The sequence below is a fragment of the Drosophila montana genome, unplaced genomic scaffold (assembly GCF_035044405.1).
Source record: "Drosophila montana isolate Dmon_TW-CO22-7 unplaced genomic scaffold, ASM3504440v1 contig_2397_1, whole genome shotgun sequence".
In the NCBI taxonomy this organism is placed as follows: Eukaryota; Metazoa; Arthropoda; class Insecta; order Diptera; family Drosophilidae; genus Drosophila; species Drosophila montana.
Window position 1 is genome coordinate 565670 of NW_026997278.1, and position 23107 is coordinate 588776.

Below are 23107 nucleotides of genomic sequence, written 5' to 3' on the forward strand. Positions count from 1 at the left end.
TTCATTCACATATTTTCTCTGCTCTTGTTTAAGCTAGTTCGATGTTGTGGTACCTTCATTGGTAGATTTGCTTTCTGTGACATTTCCATGATGCTCTCCTCGCTGGGTGAGTTATTAATGTCGAAATGGGCCCGCAAAATCTTTAGCTGATCGTCTGTAATGCGGGTGCGTGCGCGTTTCTGATTGCTGCTCAATTGTTGCTGTAAAATAGTGGAGAGTGGGTTACATATATGATTCGATGGGAATTTCTCGATTCGATTTACCTGGCTATTGTTAGTTACATTCGACTGTGGCATCATATTGTCGCTTGCACTGCCGGAGCATTTTTGTTGCCGCTCCGACAGACATGCAACCGAGGTGGTGCCGCCGCCAGACATCGATGTGGCTGGGGCAATGCCATTGTTCTGGATCCCTCCGGTTGCTGCCGCTGCTGCTGCTGCGGCGGTTGTTCCGCTGGAAGAGTTGGCTCCAAAGATTAATGGAGGTGCTAGATTCATAAAATTGAGTGACATCAAATGATGAAACTGCATCAGATTGAGCATGTCCACCGGATTGATTGGCATTCCCGATGCAGCCGCAGCGGCGGTCAGCTGTTGTTGAATTTGCTGCAAGTTCTGTATACTTTGAAGTCCGTGAAATGACTGCTGATTCCCGCTGATGCTGCCGAAGGGGCCCTGCTGAAGCGGTTTCACCTGAAGCTGATGCATTCCGCCCGGAGACATGGCCATTTGATTATCTGCCTCCTGCTGCTGCTGCTGCTGCTGCTGCTGTTTGAGCAATGCTGCGGTCAGCGCGGCAAAGTGGTGCTGCTGTTCAGTTGAGGGATCATCGAGCGCGTTTGGCGATAGCTGATCGGAAAGCTGATGCGGCAAATCCTTCGATTGTGTTTCGAATTGAAACGGCGATCGAGAGCGCTGCGGCGACTGCTTGACAGACTTGCTCGTCGTTTTGGCAACTGAAAAGGGAAGTTTCCAATTTAAATTTCATTCATATTGGTGCGATCTGGAGGACTTTTTCATATTAATCGTCTGCGGTAAATAATGGATCTATTCAAAGGACTTGACTAATATATATACTTATATTGCAATTCGAATAAATGCTACGACGGGCACTCTAATACTTAGTATTGGCCTGACGATAAGCTTGCGGCTTGCGACTATCTATTGGAAATGGGTAAAAAGGGTATACTGTTCTTGGCATATGTATGTAACACGCAAGAGCCATCCCATGATCTCGATACCGAAAACTACAACAGCGGAAACTACAACAACCGAGCGAGAGGCGCCGTCTTGTACCATAGGACACGGTTCGCGAAGTACAGAACGAATACAATCTACGAAGAAAGTATGTACTAAGACTATCTACTTGCTAAATAGTTAAGAATCGATGACTTTATTAGAGGAAGAGAAGACGCCGAGCAGAATACTCTATAATGCGCGTTTATCACAGTCATCACAGAGAAACCTCAACTGAATTGAACTGATAAAGGTGCTAGTCTAGTTGGGATAGAGAAGTTTTATTTGCTAGTCAACATAGAAGAATCGATTACACCCGATTACACCCATAATTAATTAGGTAGGAGGAAGATTAATCATGAGAAGTCTGTTGGCGTGTGACGATAACCAGACACGAGAATCCCAATTTAAAGCACAAGAATTGTTTCTGTGCAGATTCAATTCTGTCTTAGATACACGAGGCATACTCTAGTATAATTCGTACCAAGTATATATATATACATATATCTTGAGGGTCTTTGTCGTGTGTGGATCGTCGAAATCCTTTGACTTACCCGATTCATTTGTACGCGCTGTGGAAAAGTCAAAAACATTTGTCTCAGTTGATGGCTTTTCCACCATTTCGCTTGAACTGAAGCTGGGCGAGAGGTCCCGCGGACTGCTGCCCATAACAGCCGTACATTCGGCCGAATGCGACTGTTCCATATGCTTGTGAAGGGCCTGAGTGCTGCGGAAGTTGCGCTGGCAAAGGGAGCATTTGGTAGCGTCCCGCATACTGTGATAGAGCATGTGTGCGGTCAGCTTTTCCTGTGTCTTGAACGCCAGCGAGCACTGCTTGCAGCGGTACTTATAGACGTGTCGCTCCGAGATCACGAGGCTCATGTGCGAGTCCTTAAAGTGGGCAATCATCGACGGCAAGCTGGCAAAGGTCATAAAGCAGGGACGGCTAACATGTGTAACGGCCAGGCAATGGTATTCGCCGTTTTGCACTGGATAATGTTGCGTTTGTTGGGCATGTTGCAGCAGCTGCTCCTCGTGCTTAAAGTTGGCGTCGCACTGTTGGCATGAGATGCCCTGCATAGCCCCGGCGGAACAGCTCGATGTTGTTGTTGCTGTTGTTGATGATGATGATGATGTGGTGGTGGTGGGTGTGGATGTGGATGTGGATGCATAATCTTCGGCATTGACAATATTACACTTGCTCTCCTGCAGCACCCTTTCCGAAGTTGTTGCCGGTTCCGGGGTTTTTAAGGGTCGCCAGGCCTTGTGGTTAACCAGCTGCAGGAGCCTAGCGAGGCCATCTCGCGTAACATTGTGCACGCTCATCAGATGAGCTTCCAGGGAAGATTTCTCACTATATCCGCTCTCCAGACAGAGGGGGCACGATACACCCGACTGGGGCATAGTTTCAGTTTCAGTTTTTGGCGACAGCCTGCTCTTGTTCCGATTGCTCTCCAGATCAAGGTCGGCGTTATTGTTATCCCTAACATCGGCGGCACTGTTCGTCATTGGATCATCGCTTTCTTCCAGCCGCTCGCGCTTAATATCAATGGGACAATCGCTGTCGCCACCGGCACGTCCCTCTGCCTCCGCCCCAGCGGTTGTCGATGTGGGCGTGCCACTGGCATTGCAGCGATGGACAGCAGCCAGAGCAGCGGCTGCAACGGCCGTCTGGAAAGCTTGCAGAGCCGCCGTGTTTGTTGGTATGCTGATATAGTCATCGCTCTCCGCAGTCGGGTGCAGGGTCTCGATGTGACCTTCTATGTCCTTTTTAGATTGCACAAAATATTCGCACAGGTTGCACTTAAAAACGGTGGTGGACGCGCTTGACTGCAGGTCAGCAGCAGCTATTGGCAATGGAGATGCCACTGGTGGCTGTGCTTTGCCGCACGATGTCGAGCAGCTGGAGACAGAGGCGGGCGAAAATATATTGCCATCTGTTGATGATGCACTTGCCACACCGTATCCGACTTCCGTGCCAGCTCCAACGGCAGCTGTCGTTGCCAGGTTAAGTCCACAGTCAAGGCTTGGATCTGAAATTGACCATGTGAACCATTTGTGAAACAGTAATAATTTTAATAATGAAAACATAGTACCCCTTGGGGGTTAACTAAGTGTTAAATACTTTTATGAAAAAATAAATAATATAACATAATTTTCAATTTTGATATTTCCGGTAGTTTTGGTATACAAATAAATACATTTTTATATTTAATGTTAAGACTCAGGGAATAAGAACATTCAAAACCTAGCACCCCGCTCAATTCGTACTCATTATACCCTGAACCCATTGAAAATGGGTAAAGAGGGTAGAATCTCTGCAAATGTATGTTACAGGCAGAAGGAAGCATCTTCGACCCCATAAAGTACATATATTCTTGATCAGCATCAATAGCCGAGTCGATCTAGCCATGTCCGTCCGTCCGTCCGTCTGTCCGTATGTATAAACGTAAGGATCTCAGAACCTATAAGAGCTAGAGTCTTGAAATTTTAGCTGTAGTTCCTCCTATTTACTGCATATACAAGAAATGTAGTATACTGCATAATGTAAACGTTCAGTTCTATTCTATTCGAATTGTACATATATAGACAGCAACAAAATCATACATACATACATACATACATACATACATACATACACACATACATACATACATACATACATACAAAACAAACATACATACATACATACATACATATGTAAATATATATGTAAAAACATATAATTGAACATACATACATAAAAAATAAAACAAAAACAACAAAAATACCAAAAAAAAAAAAATAAAACATTACACTATTAGCTAGGCAAGAAAAACTGCAGAGCCTAATTGAATTCTTGAGAATCGAGGAGAGGAGCAATTGGTAAAAATTCTTTTTATTTAAATTGTGCAGCACATCGACAAAAAAGTTTGAGCTGCGTTTTGTATTAGTAAACAAATAGGCATGCATACATAAATACTTAAATACATATACATATCTGTGCATACACTAACAAACACACGCACACACACACGCACATATATAACACATACATATATGCACATACATATATGCCTTCGTAGAAAATACTTGTATATTTAGATACATATAAACCTATTGGTTCTAACTGCGTGATTGATTGACTGACGGGTTGATCAACTGACTTTCTTTTCTTTTATTTATCATCTTATCGCCGTTAAACTCATTTTGAAAGAGCTGTGCAAAATTTTGTTGTGGAAGTTTTATACAAATTTAAAAAATTGCAAACTCAAGATTGCGGAAAATGCACTTTACTGCGTGGAAATGTAGTTTCAAGCAAATTATTTTTTAAATAATATTCTCTTTCTCTATAATCTATTGATTCTTATTTAGTTTTACTGTCAAACACTCAAAATTAAATATATTAAAAATAAATAAATATATATAAATATAAATTAAAAATGCGTGTGATAGTGATATGAGAAGTACATGAAAGCTTTGGTACTTTAAGTTATGCTGACTAACAAACGATAGTCAATGACCTGTGTGTGTGTGTGTGTGTGTGTGCATACAGAAACAGAACCACACACAGTTGTGCTTTTTACGTACAGATTAATAATGCTGTAAGAGCCCTTTGGCTAATCAATGCCTTTGATAATAGGAACGACCACAACAAAAGCGAGACGCAGAACAAGTCATGAGCAGCAGCAGAAAGCGAGAAGAAGAAGAGACACGGTCGGTCCCTGGCCCTGGTTTGGGCCGGGACGCGGCGGCCTGTCCGTCTGCCACGGTCGCAATCCCGGTCTCAGCATCGGGTTTAGTATGGGTCTTAGTATGGGTCTTAGTGTTGCGTTGGTGTTGGCCTCAGCTGCGTAGAGTTAATTGCAAGCAAGGGTGCAGAGCGTTGATACGACGACCAAATGCGAATATATTTCAAATTCCATTACCAATTTCAAAGCAATTTCCATACAGCTTGATTGCATCAAATTAAAAAGCCGACAACAAAAAAAAAATGAAAATCAAGACCATTGGCGTTCTGTGGCTCTACGACCGACTGCACGAGGAAAATGAACTTGGCCAAAAGAGACCGACAGAGAGAGAGAGAGAGAGAGAGCGAGCGAGAGAGCGAGAGAGAGAAATGAAACTAACCAAACTGATGTGTGCATGGGTATTACTTGTGCTCCTGCCTTTGTTGTTGTTGTTGTTTGTGCTATAATCATGCGCAGCTGTTACCACTGAAGCGGTCACGAGGCAACAGCAACAGGAACAGAGCCACCAGTTAGCAGCTAGCAGCAGCACCATCTTCATCATCGGCAGAGAGGAGCCTGAGCCTGAGCCTGCCACCGCCGCCAACACCAAAGCAAAATAAGAAAGAATGCCCCAACCTGGATATACCCTGCTCTACGATAATCATCATATTTACAGAAGCTTTCTTCTTAGGAAAATTTATTAAGAATATTATTCATTTATTATTATTTTTAAATATTTGTATTTATCGAAATTATAGTTAGTTTATCAAATAGACCCTGCTCTCTCTCTGATATTCATCATATGCTTTCTTTATAATCAAATTGGTAAAAAATATTTTTAAATATTTTAATTTATCGAAATTATAGTTTATTTATCAATAAGAGCCTGCTAACTGGTATTTATCATATTTACAGACGGTCTTTCTTTTATTTAAAAATATATAAAATTAATAAAATTTGTTTAAAAAAAACGAATTACGACATGAACCCGAAGTTTTATCAACTTTTCATTTTTAAATACGCTCTTTTTTATTTATTTTTTTTTTTGTTATCCAAATGTTATTTTAGAAAATATAGTTCGATTCAGGTTAAGGTTCGAATGTTGTTTGGTTCAGAGTTAATACAAAATTTGAATTCGGGGTTAAAACCGGTTCGGTTCAAAGCCGGAAATCCTTTAAGGAAATTCTATGAGTTCATATGGTGCAGATCTTATCGGAAAATGTATTTCTGATAGATCATATACATATATATATACGTATATATTTATATACTTAACTGACAGATCTAGCTGCATACATTTTGAACAAATAGGAGGAGGAACTTTATTATACCCTGCATTTTGAGTTGTTTAAAAGGGACATATAACAAAAAGTGATCTTACACCAACAACAACAACAACAACAACAAAAAAGAGCTCAATGCACATAAAGCAAAGGTGCGGGCTGCAGAACGAAACGGAACGGAATGGAGCGGAATGGAAGAAGCTCAGGTTCACTTATGACTTAAGATGTGTATAATTATGCAGATATATTTGGTGCCAACAATTCAATGCCATCCGAATCTGCAACGGCAACTGCGACGGCAAAAGTCAGCAGTAAGAGGAACTTTAGGTAATCTATCTGGGGACATTTTCTGGTAGACTATAGAAAATTGATTAGTGCCATATTTTTAGTAGGAGAGTCAAATATCAATTAAAAATATCAATTTCCCTTTCACAGTTGGGCTTTTATGATGTGGAAAACGAGGTTCACGAATTGAACCGAACCGAACCTCAAGGCAGGAATTTGGTTGGGGCGTTGGGATTTGCAGCCAAAGTCTCCCAGGATGGTTCAATCGTCCCAAGTCAAGACTAAGAGCAATTACAATCCAAAGGCACCAACTGCTGTTCGAATTAACTCGAATGAATGCAACCACAAACGCGGGAGAGAAAATTGAGTAGAATATTGCATACCCTAAACGGAGAAGGAGGGAGGCAAGGCAAGGGAAGGGAAGGGAAGGGCCTATTATCATTGAGAATAAGTACGGTGTGTGCTATTGGGCTAGGGAGATACCCTGTAGCTGCCGGTGGGTGTTTAGAGTGCAATTCCAAATCGAGATTTGAGAGCGTATTTTGTGTGTGAGGAGCCGCCGCGTTTGTTGTGTGTGTCTCCGGTTAGGGTCTGGATACTCTGTGGTTAGGTGCCATGCCTGCGGTTCGGCTCCGCACGACGCCGCATCTGATATGGCAATATCACACTGTGGCTTTGTATGTTTGCCTCTTCGAAGCAGCGGCGACGGCGACGGCGAATGGACTTTAACTGGGACTGCGAATGCGATTGGGACGGGAACGGGGACGGGGACGGGACCCAGGTCTGAGGCTGGGGCTGGGGCTGACGTGGAGCAAAGTGTGCACGTCACTAATTGCAAATTCGATGGATACATATAATCGTTTTTGCATTCTTAAGTAATTTGTAATAATTTCCTCAAGGGTCAGCTTCGGCGTATAAATCTCACAGCGCATATAAATCGCACAAGGGCAACGCGAGAATACGCGAACGACAGAGTATGAGTCGGAGCATGAGTTTGGGTTCGGGTTTGGGTTTGGGATTGGGATTGGAAAGCACAGGGGACAAGGACGATAATAATCGAAGAAGAGGGCAACAAAAAAAAATTCAAACCAAAATCAGCGCTTAATGATGAGTTACGAACGCACCGTATTATACAGTCGAAAGTATATATGCAGACTGTTGTAAGAAGGCAAAATAATTGCAGATTGCAATGGATGGAAGCATTTTGTACCTTAAGGTGCTGGGGCGAAGGTCAATCTGATTATTGAATATGCATTTTTAATTACTTTTATACATATATCAAAAATCTAATGCAGACTTGTTTATGCATATTTAATTACGTTTATATATCATAAAGGTAATACAGACTTGTTTATGTATTTTTAATGACTTTTAAAAATATCATAAATATAATGCAAGCTATATAACCAATATAACTTAAGACTGAGTTTACAATTTTGGTTTAACCCTTTCAATTTGCGTCTATATTTATGTCCTCGTCGAGGTCATCAGAAGAGTGTCAAAAAATGTACAGAAGTAGGCGTCTTTGGCCCCATACTCTATATTCATATACATCCTTGATCAGTAGCAAAATGCGAGTCGATATTGCCAGGTGCGTCTGTCTGTCAGTTTGTCGATTTCTATGCAAACTAGTCTTATAACTATTGCCTTAAGAGCTTGAAAATGTGTGTCTTTCTGTTTTCTTCTTATTTATGGTCAGATCGGTAAACTTTATTATATAGTTTTTGTATGAAAAAATCGGCTTTTACCTGCCCCATCCCAAAAGCTAAGTTCCACCCAGTTTCCGTTTCAGTAAATATATCGGAACTGGTCGGATCGGATCACTATATCATATAGCTGCCATAGGAACGATCGGTCGAAGAGTAAGATAATTTTACCTAATTTGCGATTTATTAGTCCGACTATGATCCTCATATATATGTATATGCAAAATCCTCCGAATATCGCACCACTATATCATATAGCTGCCATAGGAATAATCAATCGAGCAGTAAATATGTCAAAGTATGGCACATGGCCAGATATTTTTATTAAACTCAGCATTTACGACCCTTACGAGCAACATATCTGTACTCACATATTTTAAAAAACGGCCCTGCAAGTGGGAAAAACGCAGCTCAAAGCTTGTATGACAGAACAGAAGAAAAAAAAAATACATATACAATACAATATAGTCATGTTGTGGTGACATCGGACTGACAAGCGGAAAGTCGCCGACTCGAAATCAAATAATAATAATAACAAATTTACTTTATTACTTTATTGAATTTGTTATTATCACCAAGAAAAATGGCAATATTAGTAAATACAAAAAACACCAATTATAATTAATATTTTTTTTGTTTTTCAAATGTATTCTTGGAAGTCTCCATTCAGTAGGGGAGATTTAAATATAGGGACAGCTGCCTAAAACATTATATATATACTAGCGGGTACAACCCGGCCTTGCCCGTGGCACGTATGTTACAAAATAAATGTTCTCAAAAGGCTTTGAAAATGATTTTGAAACTGATCGGACGGTTAACAAACAACTTTCATACACCCGTTTTCCGCCAATTTACCACTGTTACGGGTGGAATTTCCCAAATCGCTGAAACCCGTAATTATTAGATTCTTATGTAAAGCTTTGAAAATAAGTTTGAAACAAATCGGACACAACTTAAAACTTCGCGCAAAAAATCATTAAATCGCATTCCCCCCGAAGAAGTTTGAATTCTGCGAAAAGTGTGAAACACGTCTCAAATGATTTTACTTAAAGATCTCTGGAAATGAATTTGAGCGCTAAGCGTCACCCACCAAATCTTTGACCTCCATTTCCACCAAGAAGGAATGGATTTTCCTAAAAGTGTGAAACACCCCTCAAATGAATTCGAACAAAGATGTTTGAAAATAAGTTTCGGGATGATCGGATGGTAAACAAAAAGGTTACATACAAACGTTTTTCGCGATTTTTCCATACTTGCGGGTGGAATTTCCCGACATCACACAAGGTAACCACAGTGAAAATTTCAGCTTCCTAGCTCTTACGGTTTAGGCTGTGCGTTGATTACCAATCAGTCAGTCAGTCAGTCAGTCAGTCAGTCAATCAATCAGTCAGTCAGTCAGTCAGTCAGTCAGTCAATCAGTCAGTCAGTCAGTCAGTCAGTCAGTCAGTCAGTCAGTCAGTCAGTCAGTCAGTCAGTCAGGACAAACAGTTTTAAATATAGAGATAACTTCATGTTTTTTCTAAAATATTATATAATTCATTATATAATACGTATACTTGTATTTGTGAAATAAAATTGAATTAAAATAGAAATAGAATTTGTGCATTTTTTTCTTCTCATTGTTGTTGTTGTTGTTGTGTTTTATATTTGTTTTATGTGTGCCAAAGTCTTCTTTAGTGTTCATCTTTGGAATAAGTATATGTGCAAATGTGAGCTTTGTGTGGAATTTCGTGTTAACAAGAGGAATATATATGCGAGGTGGAGATATAATTAAATATGGACAATTTTTGTAAGAGAGTAGGAAATGGCACGTGGAAGAGGAAGCTGGCACCACAATTGCAGTGCATAAAAACAATGTCAAGTTAAATCAAGGTCAGGTCACGAGTAGAAGAGATAGCTTAGAGCCAACAAAAGAAATAAAGTAACAACGTTAAGAAGTTGGGGAAAATAGTGTAAAGTGACAAGTGAAAAGTGAAAAGTGAAAAGTGACATACCTTCAGTGCTGGTGGTGGCCGTTGGCAGTTGGTCGATCACCTTGAATACCTCATTGAGGCCGAGCATCTCGATGTTTTCGCTGCGGCGCTGCAGGCAAATGAACTGTTCGACCTGCATGTGCCTTAGTCCCTTCACATGCTGCACCATATCGTGCAGATTTTTGGCCACAAAGTTGCATAGATGACAGCAGAGCGCTTTCTTCGGCTGCTGCTGCTCCTGATCCCCGTCATGCATCATGGGCGACTCGCGCTCCCGTTCCCGTTCCCGGTCCGAGTGGATGAGGGAGCTCTTGCGCATACGGCTCTTCTGTATTATGATGAGCAAATGCTGAAAGATCATGCGCATTGTGTCGTGTCGCATCTGCTGCGTGTGCAGCGATAGCTTCTGTATGGAATTGGTGTGAAAGTCGCAGCAGTTGCATCTCAGCTGGACGACATTTGTGGCCAGCTGTGGCTGATACTGCAGCTTGTACTCGTTGCGGGCTCCGCCCTCACGGATGTGATTGATGAAATTGAGCTTCTGCAAGTGCTTGTCCGTCTTGCTGTGCAGCTGAAAGTTGGCCTTTAGGTTCGTCTTGTAGTTGCACAGTCGGCATATATAGTTATTGTTGTGTATGACCATAATGTCCGCCGAGGCGCTCGAGGATTGACGCGAGCGATCCAGCAGCAGATGCTGATTCAGCTCGTCCATGTCATTGGTGCTAAAGCAGTCGCAAATCAGGCAACTGTACAGCGCTGTCGGCCACAATTCCGGCAGGCTGTCCGGATATAATGATGATGCATCCAGCGTTGTCTCCCCCCCGCCGGATGTCGAGCACGTCTCCATGGCCATGCCCATGGCGAGGTTGAGGCCTTGCGGCATCTTCAGGGGTTTCGGTGAGTACGACGCAAACGACGACGCATGCATCTGATCCGGCGTGCTAACCGGGGAGCTCGACGTGGGCGACATCATTTTGCTATTGACCGAGGAGGTCGGATTCAGCTGCTGCAGCTGTTGCTGTTGGGCGTTTTGCTGCAGCAGCTGAATCATGAGCGCCTGGTTGTAGGCCAGATCGGCCAACGCCACCTCCGGCACGGGCACGGGTATAAAGCCACTGGTGCCACTGGCCCCGACTCCGGGTGATCCTTGCTGCTGCTGCTGCAAGAAGTTGAATGCCTGTATGTGCTTGATGTTGTTCTGGAGCACGGCCATATTGTGTGTATGCTTCTCGCTGGTCATGTGTATGCGCAGATTGCGGGCCACGGATGTCTCGTAGCTGCAGATATCGCAACGGAACGATGGCTTTGGTTTGATCGACGCCGATGACACCGTCGACGAACCCATACCCGAATTGGCTGCGCTGCTGACGATGACACCACCGACACCGGAGCTGCACGACGGGCTCGAGGTCGCTTGCTGCGGAACTCCCACTCCCACTCCCGATCCCATCCCGACGCTTGTGACTGGACCCGGGCCGGACCCGGCTCCTTGCGGGGACGGGCTGGGCAGCAGCAGTTTAGCGCTCGCTGCTGCCGCCGCCGCGACAGCGACCATGTTCTGGGAGCTGTTCAGCTCCTGCATGTTGTTCAAGTGCTTGTCGGACTGCATATGTATGGATAGGTTGCCTTTTGTGGTTGTCGAATAATTGCAAATCTCGCAGCGGTACGGCTTGTAACCGCACGAGTAGGATTCTCCGCGTGCCAGTCGTGGATGCTGTTGGCCTGCAACGGGGCAAAGATAGGATACAAATTCAGTTCGAGTCCGAGAATACGAAAGAAATGGAAATGGAAAGTAGCTAACTCTTCTCTCCAAAATACATTTGCAGACAATTCTATTGTGATGCATCATTTCATATAGACAAGTCGCTATTTTAGGTTCTGATCAAACTGTTTTTGTATTCTTTCACAATTAACTGCATAAAGCTTATGCAAAGTTTATGCAACAGGCTGAACAAGTAATCTCTGATCCTTTAAAAACTGATTCTGCTTTTAATTATCATCCACAGCCAAGTCGATGTAACCTGACTTGTTTGTCGACCTAACTCTTTATTCCACTTACAGATTTAAAAAGAAAATACTATAATAATTTTATCGAAACCTAAATACATCTCCCATTGGTTTCAACTAAAGAATTTCAATTTTTATATCTGCATCAAATCATGAAAATTATAACAATTTGTTAGAAATGATTATGTTTCTCATATTTTTTTGTCTTGGCATAACAAATTTGAGTATGTTGATTCTTGATCAAGACTAAGAGGCGAAAAAAGTAATCTTGCGGGAATTGCCAGGAATTGTGGTATGCATTAAACTTGATAGTTAAATATGAAGTTGTCTGAACTTACCTGCCAAACAGTATCCACAGGCACTCTCGCCGTCTGGATGTTTTTCACGCATGTGGATTTCCAATGTCTCCTGATATTTGTAATGCCAATTGCACTGCGGACACTTGAGGGTCTTGCAGGAGTTCCTCGTGGACATCTGGACGCCGCTGTTGAGACGCGCCGAGCTCAACAGCATTTCGCAACTGCAAGATACAACAAATACAACAAATCAAAGGACTTCAATCAAAAATGATGTACGAGTCGAATTAACCGACTGAATATACCCTATATACAAAACAATTTCCAATATGTGTATAATATACATATTTAATATCGATTCTAGAATTGGATATTTCATACAAGCCAATCAATCTATCTTTATTTAATCTTTGAATACCCTTTTACTTATCCTTGATCAAAAATGATGTACGAGTCGAATTTACCGACTGAATATACCCTATATACAAAACAATTTCCAATATGTGTATAATATACATATTTAATATCGATTCTAGAATTGGATATTTCATACAAGCCAATCATTCTATCATTATTTAATCTTTGAATACCCTTTAATTATCCTTATTCAAAAATGATGTACGAGTCGAATTTACCGACTGAATATACCCTATATAGACAAACCAATTGCAATTAATCAATCGATCTTTATTTAATCTTTGAATACCCTTTTGGCAGATTATTTGTTATAGCAGCTGGATACGGAGTATCTGCAAGTCGGGCACTCTCTGGCTCTCTGTCGCAAGTGTAACATCATATCGATGGTTGTGCAGACAGCTGTTTGTATATTAAATTGAAGTAAATACGATTCACTTATAGGGGCTTCAATCTCAGCATTGAAAATATTCCGGATACATAACGCGATCATAATTACTTAATTCAGAGTGCCTACACTCTATTGTGAACGAAACGTACATCAAATAATAGCTCACAATGGCGGGCCGAGGCACCCTACAAAGTGTTGATGAAACTTAATGATACCGAGGCGCGAATTGCGACAATTGCATTGAAGCAGAACCAGAATCAGAATCAGAATCAGAATCTGAATATGGCATTTATTAAGTGAAATCAGCGCAATTGGTTTAATTTATTTTAGTTAAGCCGAGCCGAGTCGCCCTTGCTCACGTCCGCCCGGTTCCTTCCTTCCCACAGCTCATTCTCATGCCCGGCTCATAAGAGAGATCTCCACAATGAGTTCATTTAAATGAGCTCTTATTTAAATACCATTGTTTGTGATTTAAGTTTAAATCAAGCTACGTAATATTATATCGCTATATCGCTATACGAAGCGCCTTCTAATTCAAAATGACATTGCGAAAGTCCAAATATCGCACTTCAGGCTCTTGCAGGCATATTACCCGATAAATTCATGCGACATTTATATACCTTTAATCCTAGTGCCAGGCTGCCATTTCTCCTTCTACACATTTATGAATGGCAAATTTATTCTTGATTAACTTCGACAATTATAGTCTAGGACTTAAATATGACAGCCAAGTGTGTGTATATGACAAAGGGCAAGACTCGAACTTAAAGAATGAGTTTTGTTTTTGGGAATAGGCGAAGTTAAATATTCATAATATGTTCATATGTGTTGTATATACGATAATCTACCAACTTTGGTGCTCTAGCATGTTTTAGAATCGATCGATTTGTGGATATTATTAAGCGACGAGATATCGATACAAATACAATATATGTATATATATACTAGCGGGCATTGCCCGGCCTTGTCCGTGGAACGCTTTGTGCTAAACATTTTAGATATTACTTGTCCACTAAAAATTGAAATCCGCCACAAAATACATCAAATTAAATTAAAAACAAGTAAGAGGTTCTAGTCGGGAGCTCCCGACTAGGGGATAACCTGAACCCTCTTCTTTCAACAGCCGATAGGTATAACATGAAAGATACTTGATATATATATACTATTCTAGAAGCTACATGTCAAGTTTCGTGATTTTATCTCTTATTATTTAACAAAATTGCTCAAAAACCGGTTTGATTACTTGGAAACGGGGCAAATTATCGAATATCGGAAACAAACTCGATCTGCGCGGGGACTAGGAGGACCTACAGCTAAAATTTCAAGTCTCTAGCTCTTATTGGTTCTGAGATCCTTGCGTTCATACATACGGACAGACGGATGGTCGGACGGACGGACGGACAGACGGACATGGCTAAATCGACTCGGTTATTGATGCTGATCAAGAATATATACACTTTATGGGGTCGGAGATGCTTCCTTCTGCCTGTTACATACATTTGCACAAATTCATTATACCCTTTTCAGGGTATAAAAAAAAGAATCATTTACTTTATCATTGGTAAATTAAATGAGTTCCTTTCAAGTGACGTCCACATTATTTAAGTGTTTGGAAGAAATATTTCTTGATGAAATTTCTTGGAACAAAATATATGTAATTATAAAAGAGCACAATTGGGATAAAAAACACAAATTTATAAAAAACTAGTAGAAAATGCCGATAAACTATAAATCCAAATAATAATTTGTTTAGTTTTGTGTTATTGTCATAAGCTTAAAATTTTTGAGATACATAAAAAACTCGCTTTGAATTTATATCATACTAGCGGGTATAACCCGGCCTTGCCCGTGGCACGTATGTTATAAAATCAGAAAAGCTTTGCCCTTAAATGAATTTGAACAAAGATCTTTGAAAATAAGTTTGGGGCCGATCGGATGGTAAACAAAAAACTTTCATACAACCGTTTTCCGCCAATTTACCACTGTTGCGGGTGGAATTTCCCAAATCGCTGAAATACGTATTTATTAAGTTCTTATGTAGAGCTTTGAAAATAAGTTTGAAGCAAATCGGACACAACTTAAAACTTCGCCCAAAAAATCTTTAATTCGCATTCCCCCCGAAGAAGTTTGAATTCTGCGAAAAGTGTGAAACACGTATCAAATGATTTTTCTAATAGATCTCTGGAAATGAATTTGAGTGCGAAACGTCACCCACCAAATCTTTGACCTCTATTTCCACCAAGGAGGAATGCATTTTTCAAAAAGTGTGAAACACCCCTTTAATGAATTTAAAAATAGATCTTTAAATATGAATTTGGGGCCGATCGGATGGTAAACAAAAAACTTTCATACAACCGTTTTCCGCCAATTTACCACTGTTGCGGGTGGAATTTTCCAAATCGCTGAAATACGTACTTATTAAGTTCTTATAAAGAGCTTTAAAAATAAGTTTGAAGCAAATCGGATACAACTTAAAACGCCGCCCAAAAAATCTTTAAATCGCATTCCCCCCGAAGAAGTTTGAATTCTGCGAAAAGTGAGAAACACGTCTCAAATGATTTTTCATATAGATCACTGGAAATGAATTTGAGCGCGAAACGTCACCCACCTAATCTTTGACCTCCATTTCCACCAAGGAGGAATGGATTTTCCTAAAAGTGTGAAACACCCCTCAAATGAATTTGAACAAAGATCTTTGAAAATAAGTTTGAGGCCAATCCGATGGTAAACAAAAAAGTTACATACAAACGTTTTTCGCGATTTTTCCACACTTGCGGGTGGAATTTCCCGAAACCCCGTCTTAACGTGCACCTACATCACATAAGGTAGCTACAGTGAAAATTTCAGCTTCCTAGCTCTTACGGTTTGGGCTGTGCGTTGATCACCAATCAGTCAGTCAGTCAGTCAGTCAGTCAGTCAGTCAGGACAAACAGTTTTATATATAGAGATGTATATTTATTTTTTCTCGAATAAAAGAAAGGGTTTAAAATAAATATTTGTGAGCCTCAACTTTAAATTTGAAAAGAGGAACTCTCACAGAAAGAGACTCGAGGAGTTTCACTTTTCTATATAGTCGGGCGAAGTTGTGTTTTTTCGCATATCAAGAATTTGATTTCCATCTTATTAACAAAGATCATGGTGTGAGTAATAATTCATTGAGTTAATTTGAATGCCATTGATGGAAGGATTTCAGCTCAGACCCCAAAGCGCATCCAATCAATGTGATCCCACAAATTCGAATGAACATGTGTCCCAAGGTTCATTTGCGTTTAAATGAACAACCGGCATAGCCGCAGGCACACAGCGGACGTGCTCCTGCTCCTGCTCCTGCTCCTCCCTCCCCCCCTCTCATGCATGATGTGCATGTGAAAATTAGACTAATGAGTTATTTTATGTCGGCGGAGCAAACCCCTTCGGACTGGCTGTCAAAGTTCAAACAGGAGCAATAATTGCGCATATTATACGAGCAGGCCGAGGCAGGCCAAAAACCGAAACCCCTTTTTTGCATTGTCAGCACGCGGTTGCCTTCTTCACCCTGCCCAAAACTCGACTGTCGACTTCCCCCTGCTGAGTCTAGTCGAGAGACAAGGCCAAGAGAGAGAAAAAAACCCATCCACCCTTTCATAACAAATAAAGCGCCGGGAGCACTTGCTTTCTCACGCTCGAATTGGTAATATTACGCTTGAATGATATAATTCTGTTTTACTGTTCTTTGTCCGCACTACCCTATTTCATTTATGGTTTTGGCTTAGATATATTGAAGTGCGAGATTACTGTAGTATTAGGTATAAATTATTACTAGGTCTGCCCCAGGTCACTCTTCGGAGGGAACTACTAGGATGCAGGAATGCCAAATTAAGCCCCATTAACAGTATGCTTTCCAATTAGACGTGGACTAATCCCAACGCAAGAGACGGAAACAAGACACCAGGTCGTCACCAACTAACTTTAGCCAGCCACATCAAAGGAACTGCAACTAGACTGACAAACCTAACGTGGCTGGTGTTTGGTACGACTCAACTTGGGATGATAGCTCCATAGAGACCTAAAGATTCGCTGGGTCGAGGCACAAATTCAAACCCGCAACGCGCCTCTATAACGTCACATCGGAGGGGCCTGAGAGAAGACTTAGGAAAAGCTCTTGCCCAAATATTTCCCCCTCATTTCCCCACAAAGCATGTATAGGATTACCATATCCAAAAGAAAATGTCAAATCAATCAAGTTTTTTTTAATTGTAAGAAACCCAAATCCAAATCTTTCAAAAAAAGGTCATTTTCATCAAATACGGTTTGCAAAAAATTCAATTCTGTTGCATTGTCTAAATACTGTGCATAATTCGGAATATTATTCCTATTTATTTAACAGTTAATACGTTGATTCGATTTATGAAAAGCAGCCCAACAAAATTTGTTGCCTTGGAGATGAATGTGGGGCGAGCCATTTGTGATTTTCCGCCTTTTGTTACGTTCATCTTTATTTGTTATATTCGAAAATGCCGCTGATTAATGTCTTCCCAATTATTCAATATATCAAGCTATAATATATATATATATATATATCATGCATCGTAATTATTTAATCAGAATACATAATTTTCTAATAGCATCACCGACCGATGCAGGTGTTTTATTTGCTCGTCCGGCCAGCTACGCCCCTTTTCACAGCTAATTTTGCCAGTGAGCCTATTAGAGTCTACAGCTAATAAGAAGCGTGTTAGTTGAGAAAATACAGCTCTTAAGTCAAAATGAACAAGTAAGAGGTTCTAGTCGGGACCCTGAACCCTCTTCTTCCAACAGGCGACAGGTATAAAAAATGAGAGATACTTGATATATATATACTATTCTAAAAGTTACATGTCAAGTTTGGTGACTCTAGCTCATATTATTTGCCGAAATTGCTCAAAAAACAGTATTTCGATATCGATTTTTATCGATTACTTGGAAACGGGACAAGTTATTATCGGAAACAAACTCGATCTGCGCGGGGACTTATAGCTCTTATAGGTTCTGAGATCCTTGCGTTCATACATACGGACAGACGGATGGACGGACGGACAGACGGACATGGCTAAATCGACTCGGCTATTGATGCTGATCAAGAATATATATACTTTATGTGGTCGGAGATGCTTTCTTCTGCCTGTAACATACATTTGCAGAGATTATACCCTCTTTAGCAATTTTCAATGGTTTCAGGGTATAAAAAAAAATTGTTGGTATTAAATAATATTTATTGAATATAATATAAAATATATATAAATATAAATATATATATAAATGGGTTTTTGCTGGGGCACTTACCGAGCACAATCGACGCCTTGAGGTCGCCCATTGATGTGGTCGGAGCAGGCGCCAATTGTGAAGCTTGAGGCGGCAGTCGCATTGCCAACGTTGCCAACGGATGAGGAGGCGCTGGGCGAGATGGGCATAGATGTGGACAGACCGCCGCTGCTGCTGCCATTCGGAGAGCGTGGTGGCTGCGACTGGGATTGGGATTGGGACAGAGATTGCGGAGTGGCCGGCGACCTGGTTCGGTGTTGAATATCAATCAATTCACAGGTTTTGCAGTCGACACCCTTAAAATCTGGATGTTCCAAGCAGCTGGCCGGAAACAAAAGCTGTTTTTGCTGCTGCTGCTGCTGTTGCTGTTGGTGTAGCTGCTGCTGTAGAAACTCGGTGAGGAGTTTGACACCCCTCGCGTTCTGTTCGTTGGCCAGGGCGGCGAGGGATGCGTGAAAGGAACTTAGTTGGGCCTGCATCGGTGGGAAGACGCCGGCAGAGCCAGTCACTTGTTGCTGTTGCTGTTGCTGGAGCGACAGGAGGTGCTGTTGCAATATATCGGCTGCTGTTAATGTGGCATCCGTGTCCATTTGATTCGGATTCGGATGCGGATGCGGATTCGGATGCGGCTGCTGAGGTGGTGGGGTTGAGTCCGAGCCAGACACAATTGGACTTGTGGTAACGTTCCCCGTCACTTCTGACCTTTGGCTACGTTTATTTGACTTATCGCTACCTATATTATCAGTACTAGCCTTCATACTATCTGCCGGAGGCGATCGTCCCACCTCGTCCCGACTTTCGACAACTTCTGCATCTTTCGGAGCCGGCGATTGAATTGGCGTGGACGCCGATGCGGGTGAGTTGCATGATATTAATGATGATGATGTCGTCGACAAAGTGGGATTGTTATTAGTCTTTATTGTTGCTGAATTTAAGGAACCAAATTTCACAGTTGATTTTGTTGCTATCTCGGCCTCGGCCGCGCCATCGGCCTTTGCCTCTGCCTCTGCCTCTGCCTCGGCACCAGCTCCAGCTGCAGCTCCATCCCCATCGCACTCGCTGAGGCGATCTTCTATGCTGGCGTCCACGGCAGATAGTTGATTGAGGGCGGCAATGGTTTGATTGGTATCGATGCTAGCTAGATCCACTGGCTCAACGGCATTGACATCCAGTGGCTGGAGAAACGATATCTGCGGCTTCTCATCCATATTACGCTGAATGATAGCACTGGAATATTCGCGATTTAATAGCTGTTGCTCCAGCTCCAACAGATTGAGCCGATGTTCCGAGTTCGCATGCAAGCTAAATGAGTTGACCGTGCCAAAGGACAGTTTGCATATAAAGCACATCAATATTGGCTTGTGCTTGTGACTTTGAATCGCATTCCTTGGGTCCTGGCAATGGGTGCTTGCATCTTGGGCCGACACCACACGAAACGAATGGATCTTTGGGCTCAGCTGCTGGCAACCACCCAAAATCGAACCCGAAACCGAACCCGAACCCGAACCGTCGCCTCCTCCCTCACTGTGTGCTCTATCCTCGAACTTTTCTGTTACTCTGCCACGAGATGTGGATTGTTGTTGTTGTTGTTGCTGTTGTTGTGTTGCAGACGCAGCTGTCGTATGTCCAGTATGTCCAGCGCTTGAGCTGCGATTTATGCTGGGAACAGTCGCATTGCCTGCATCGATAATTAACGCACTGCCGTCAAGATTGTAAACTATTTTGCCATTAAAATTTTCAACATCAGAGCTGGACATTGGAGAGCCGTCGTTAGCATTATTGGATTGCTGTGGAAAACCAAACAAATTTAAAATCAATTATCGAATATTTATCAAGCACATACATAACATAGCTAACCAACATTCCATCTACTATGTCGATGTTGACTACGTAAAGAAAGCCTCAGATAAACTTGCATCCAGCTCTATTCTCTATATCTAAATAATAGTTCTTGTCAATACCAGCTGGCATTTACCCGGCATTGCCCAGCAATGATATTTGACATACATAGATATTTGAAAATAAGTTTGAAATCTGCCTTTTTACATTTAAGATAGCTAATAGATGATTCTTATAGTTTAGCGTATTTTACTGGTATTAAGTGCCAGAGTTTGAGTCTAAAGGCTTCATAAGGTAAAAAAAAAGCATCTCCTGTTTGTAAAATTGTTCAGATATTTCCAGTGTGCCTGAGTGATATACACGCAGTGGTTCGTTTAAAAGTCTCAGACAAACTTAAGCATGAGTAAAAAAAGACGATAGAGTACTCAATAACAGAATGAGTATTATGCTAATACAAGGTTGCCAGACTATTGGAATGCTTAACATATGTTACTCATTTCACAAATATACTTTGATTCTAACTACTTGTCACAAAAAATGTAAGTCTTTCTTCTTCTCTTTGCAGAGGGTTGGGGGGTTGGCTCTGCTTTTTTTATTCTTCTCCTGATTCATTTATTATTCGGATTACTCGCGAGTATTTTTCGGGTTCTCCAGCAGTATTCATTTCAATTTGCATGCTTTATTTTTGATTAATTTACCATTTTCTGGATCCCATCCCATCCCACTGATTCGGCTATTTAAGTGGGGCTCCCTTTTTTTAAAGGGCAAAGCATTCATTTTACTACAATTTCGACTTTATAATATATAAATTAAATTATGCAATAAGCACAAATAATACGAATAACGAATTCGGAAAAGAAATTTCTGGGAAAGATACACATTTTGTAAATGTCGCCTAGTTCCACTGTCAACATTTCTTACATTTTCTTGCGAATGTCTAATTTTTTTTCTAATGTGAACTTTTTCCCATAAGAAAAACATTTTTCATTTGAACTTTTCAAAATATATTGTTATTCGCCCCGAATAAATTTAGCGAATTTCGTATAACTTAAAATTTGAATAATCCCACAGTTTTTATTCCATTAAATGGAGCCTCTATTTCGAGATTGTATTTTTTTTACTTTTGGAAGGAAAACTTTGCGGCGCTTGAGTAAATCAAATCCAACCGATCAGCTGTTTATTAAAAGAAGCGATACTTTTGACATTCATAATTTACCGACAACGGCGGACACTTGCCAATGGAAGCGCAAAATGTGAAGTTTGAAAATGTAACATTTTTTGAGCACAGTGGAATCAGGCTATTACCTTCCGGTTCCATCATCAGCAGGCTTTGCTATCTATCGCATCTAGGATGTGTCTTTCCCCTTTTTGGAGCTCTAACTTGAATTGACAGTTTTTTATGATTTGTTGTACAAGCTAAAATAATTCGTATGACCGCTTGCCCAATGTTAAATACATTGCACACATCTTCACATTCACATTCACATCCACATTCAGAGACTTATCACAGGCATCAGTTGATTTGAATGCCGTTGAGCAAGAAGAACAGCGATGACAACAGAGGTAAGAACACTAACAATGTAAAATAGGTAATTACTTGACAATTATCTGAAATGCGTTTTCAAAGTGCTTTATAGCTATTTAATGACAACGGGGCTCTGATGACAACTTAAATATGGTGTGCGTGTGCGCTCTGCCTGCCTGCCTGCCGTGTGTGTGTGTGTCTGTGTGTGTGTGTGTGTGTGCACTCAATGTAACTGCAATTTGCATTCAAACAAATGTTGACAATAACTACATGCATACGCATATGTATGTATGTATGTCCATACTCGAATGCACACACACACACGCATAGAAACTTTTGTGCATGAGCACAGACACAAACACACATACAGACATATGTATATATATGTATATATATATGTATACTAATTTGCCTACGATGAAATTAAAGTTCAAAGTTGGGCTTAGAGATGGGCGCGTGTCCGTTTTGTTTTTTATACATCACAAATTGAGATGACAAGCAATTTATCTTTTTTCTAGCTATATTTAGATCATTTCAGAAGTTCTGGCTATTTTTAAACTGTTGAGGCTATATTTCTGGCAGTTTCGAAAAATATACCCAACACAAGACGACTTATTTAACTTCGACTAATATAAACATAATAATAGCTATGTTTTTAACATTTTTGTTTAATCGATTCATCGATGTTTCCTTCTGATCAAGGGTTTATTTTCTTTATAGGATAAAATAGAAAGTATATATTTATATATAATAAGTAATTAATCAAAGTCTACACTTTATAATCTTTTTGAGCATAAATATTGTTCATAAATCACAGCTGACTTCAAGTGAATATTTATTTCCCGGTTCGGTTTCAACTTCACGTCAAACGATATATTTTACATTAATATGTGAAAATTAGTTTGAAGTCCATCGAATGTAAAGCCAAAATTTGAAATTAAAGTCATCCGCCTATTTTGTTCTCGTGATAAAAATATTAACGAAGCGAATCGAACGAAATAAATTTGAAACACTTCCTCTCGATATCGTTGACCACCATTTCCACCAAGGGGGGTGGATTTTGCAGAAAAGCGTGAAACACGTCTCAAATGAATTTGAACAAAGAGATTTGAATATGCGTTTAATCAAAAGGTAATCAAAAAAGTTGTGGATGACATTTTGCG

The 23107-nt window shown here is 40.8% G+C and overlaps 1 protein-coding gene across 6 annotated transcripts in view; it reads right to left on the reverse strand.

Annotated features, from left to right (window-relative positions):
* The window catches only part of zfh2 (Zn finger homeodomain 2), a 64781-nt gene that overhangs the window by 8731 nt on the left and 32943 nt on the right, over positions 1-23107 (reverse strand). For 5 of the 6 annotated variants that reach the window (XR_010436144.1, XR_010436146.1, XR_010436143.1 and 2 more), the window contains 6 exons: positions 18602-20367; positions 12538-12719; positions 10214-11914; positions 1790-3268; positions 264-955; positions 54-200 (listed from right to left, as the gene is read on the reverse strand). Coding sequence is in view for 2 of the 6 variants with exons in the window: in XM_064681452.1 (XP_064537522.1) it covers positions 54-200; positions 264-955; positions 1790-3268; positions 10214-11914; positions 12538-12719; positions 18602-20337 (5937 nt within the window). In the remaining 4 variants the exon portion in view is untranslated. Of the gene's footprint in view, positions 1-53; positions 201-263; positions 956-1789; positions 3269-10213; positions 11915-12537; positions 12720-18601; positions 20368-20423; positions 20512-23107 lie in introns of those variants that run through there. The other variant, XR_010436145.1, reaches the window with a different exon arrangement.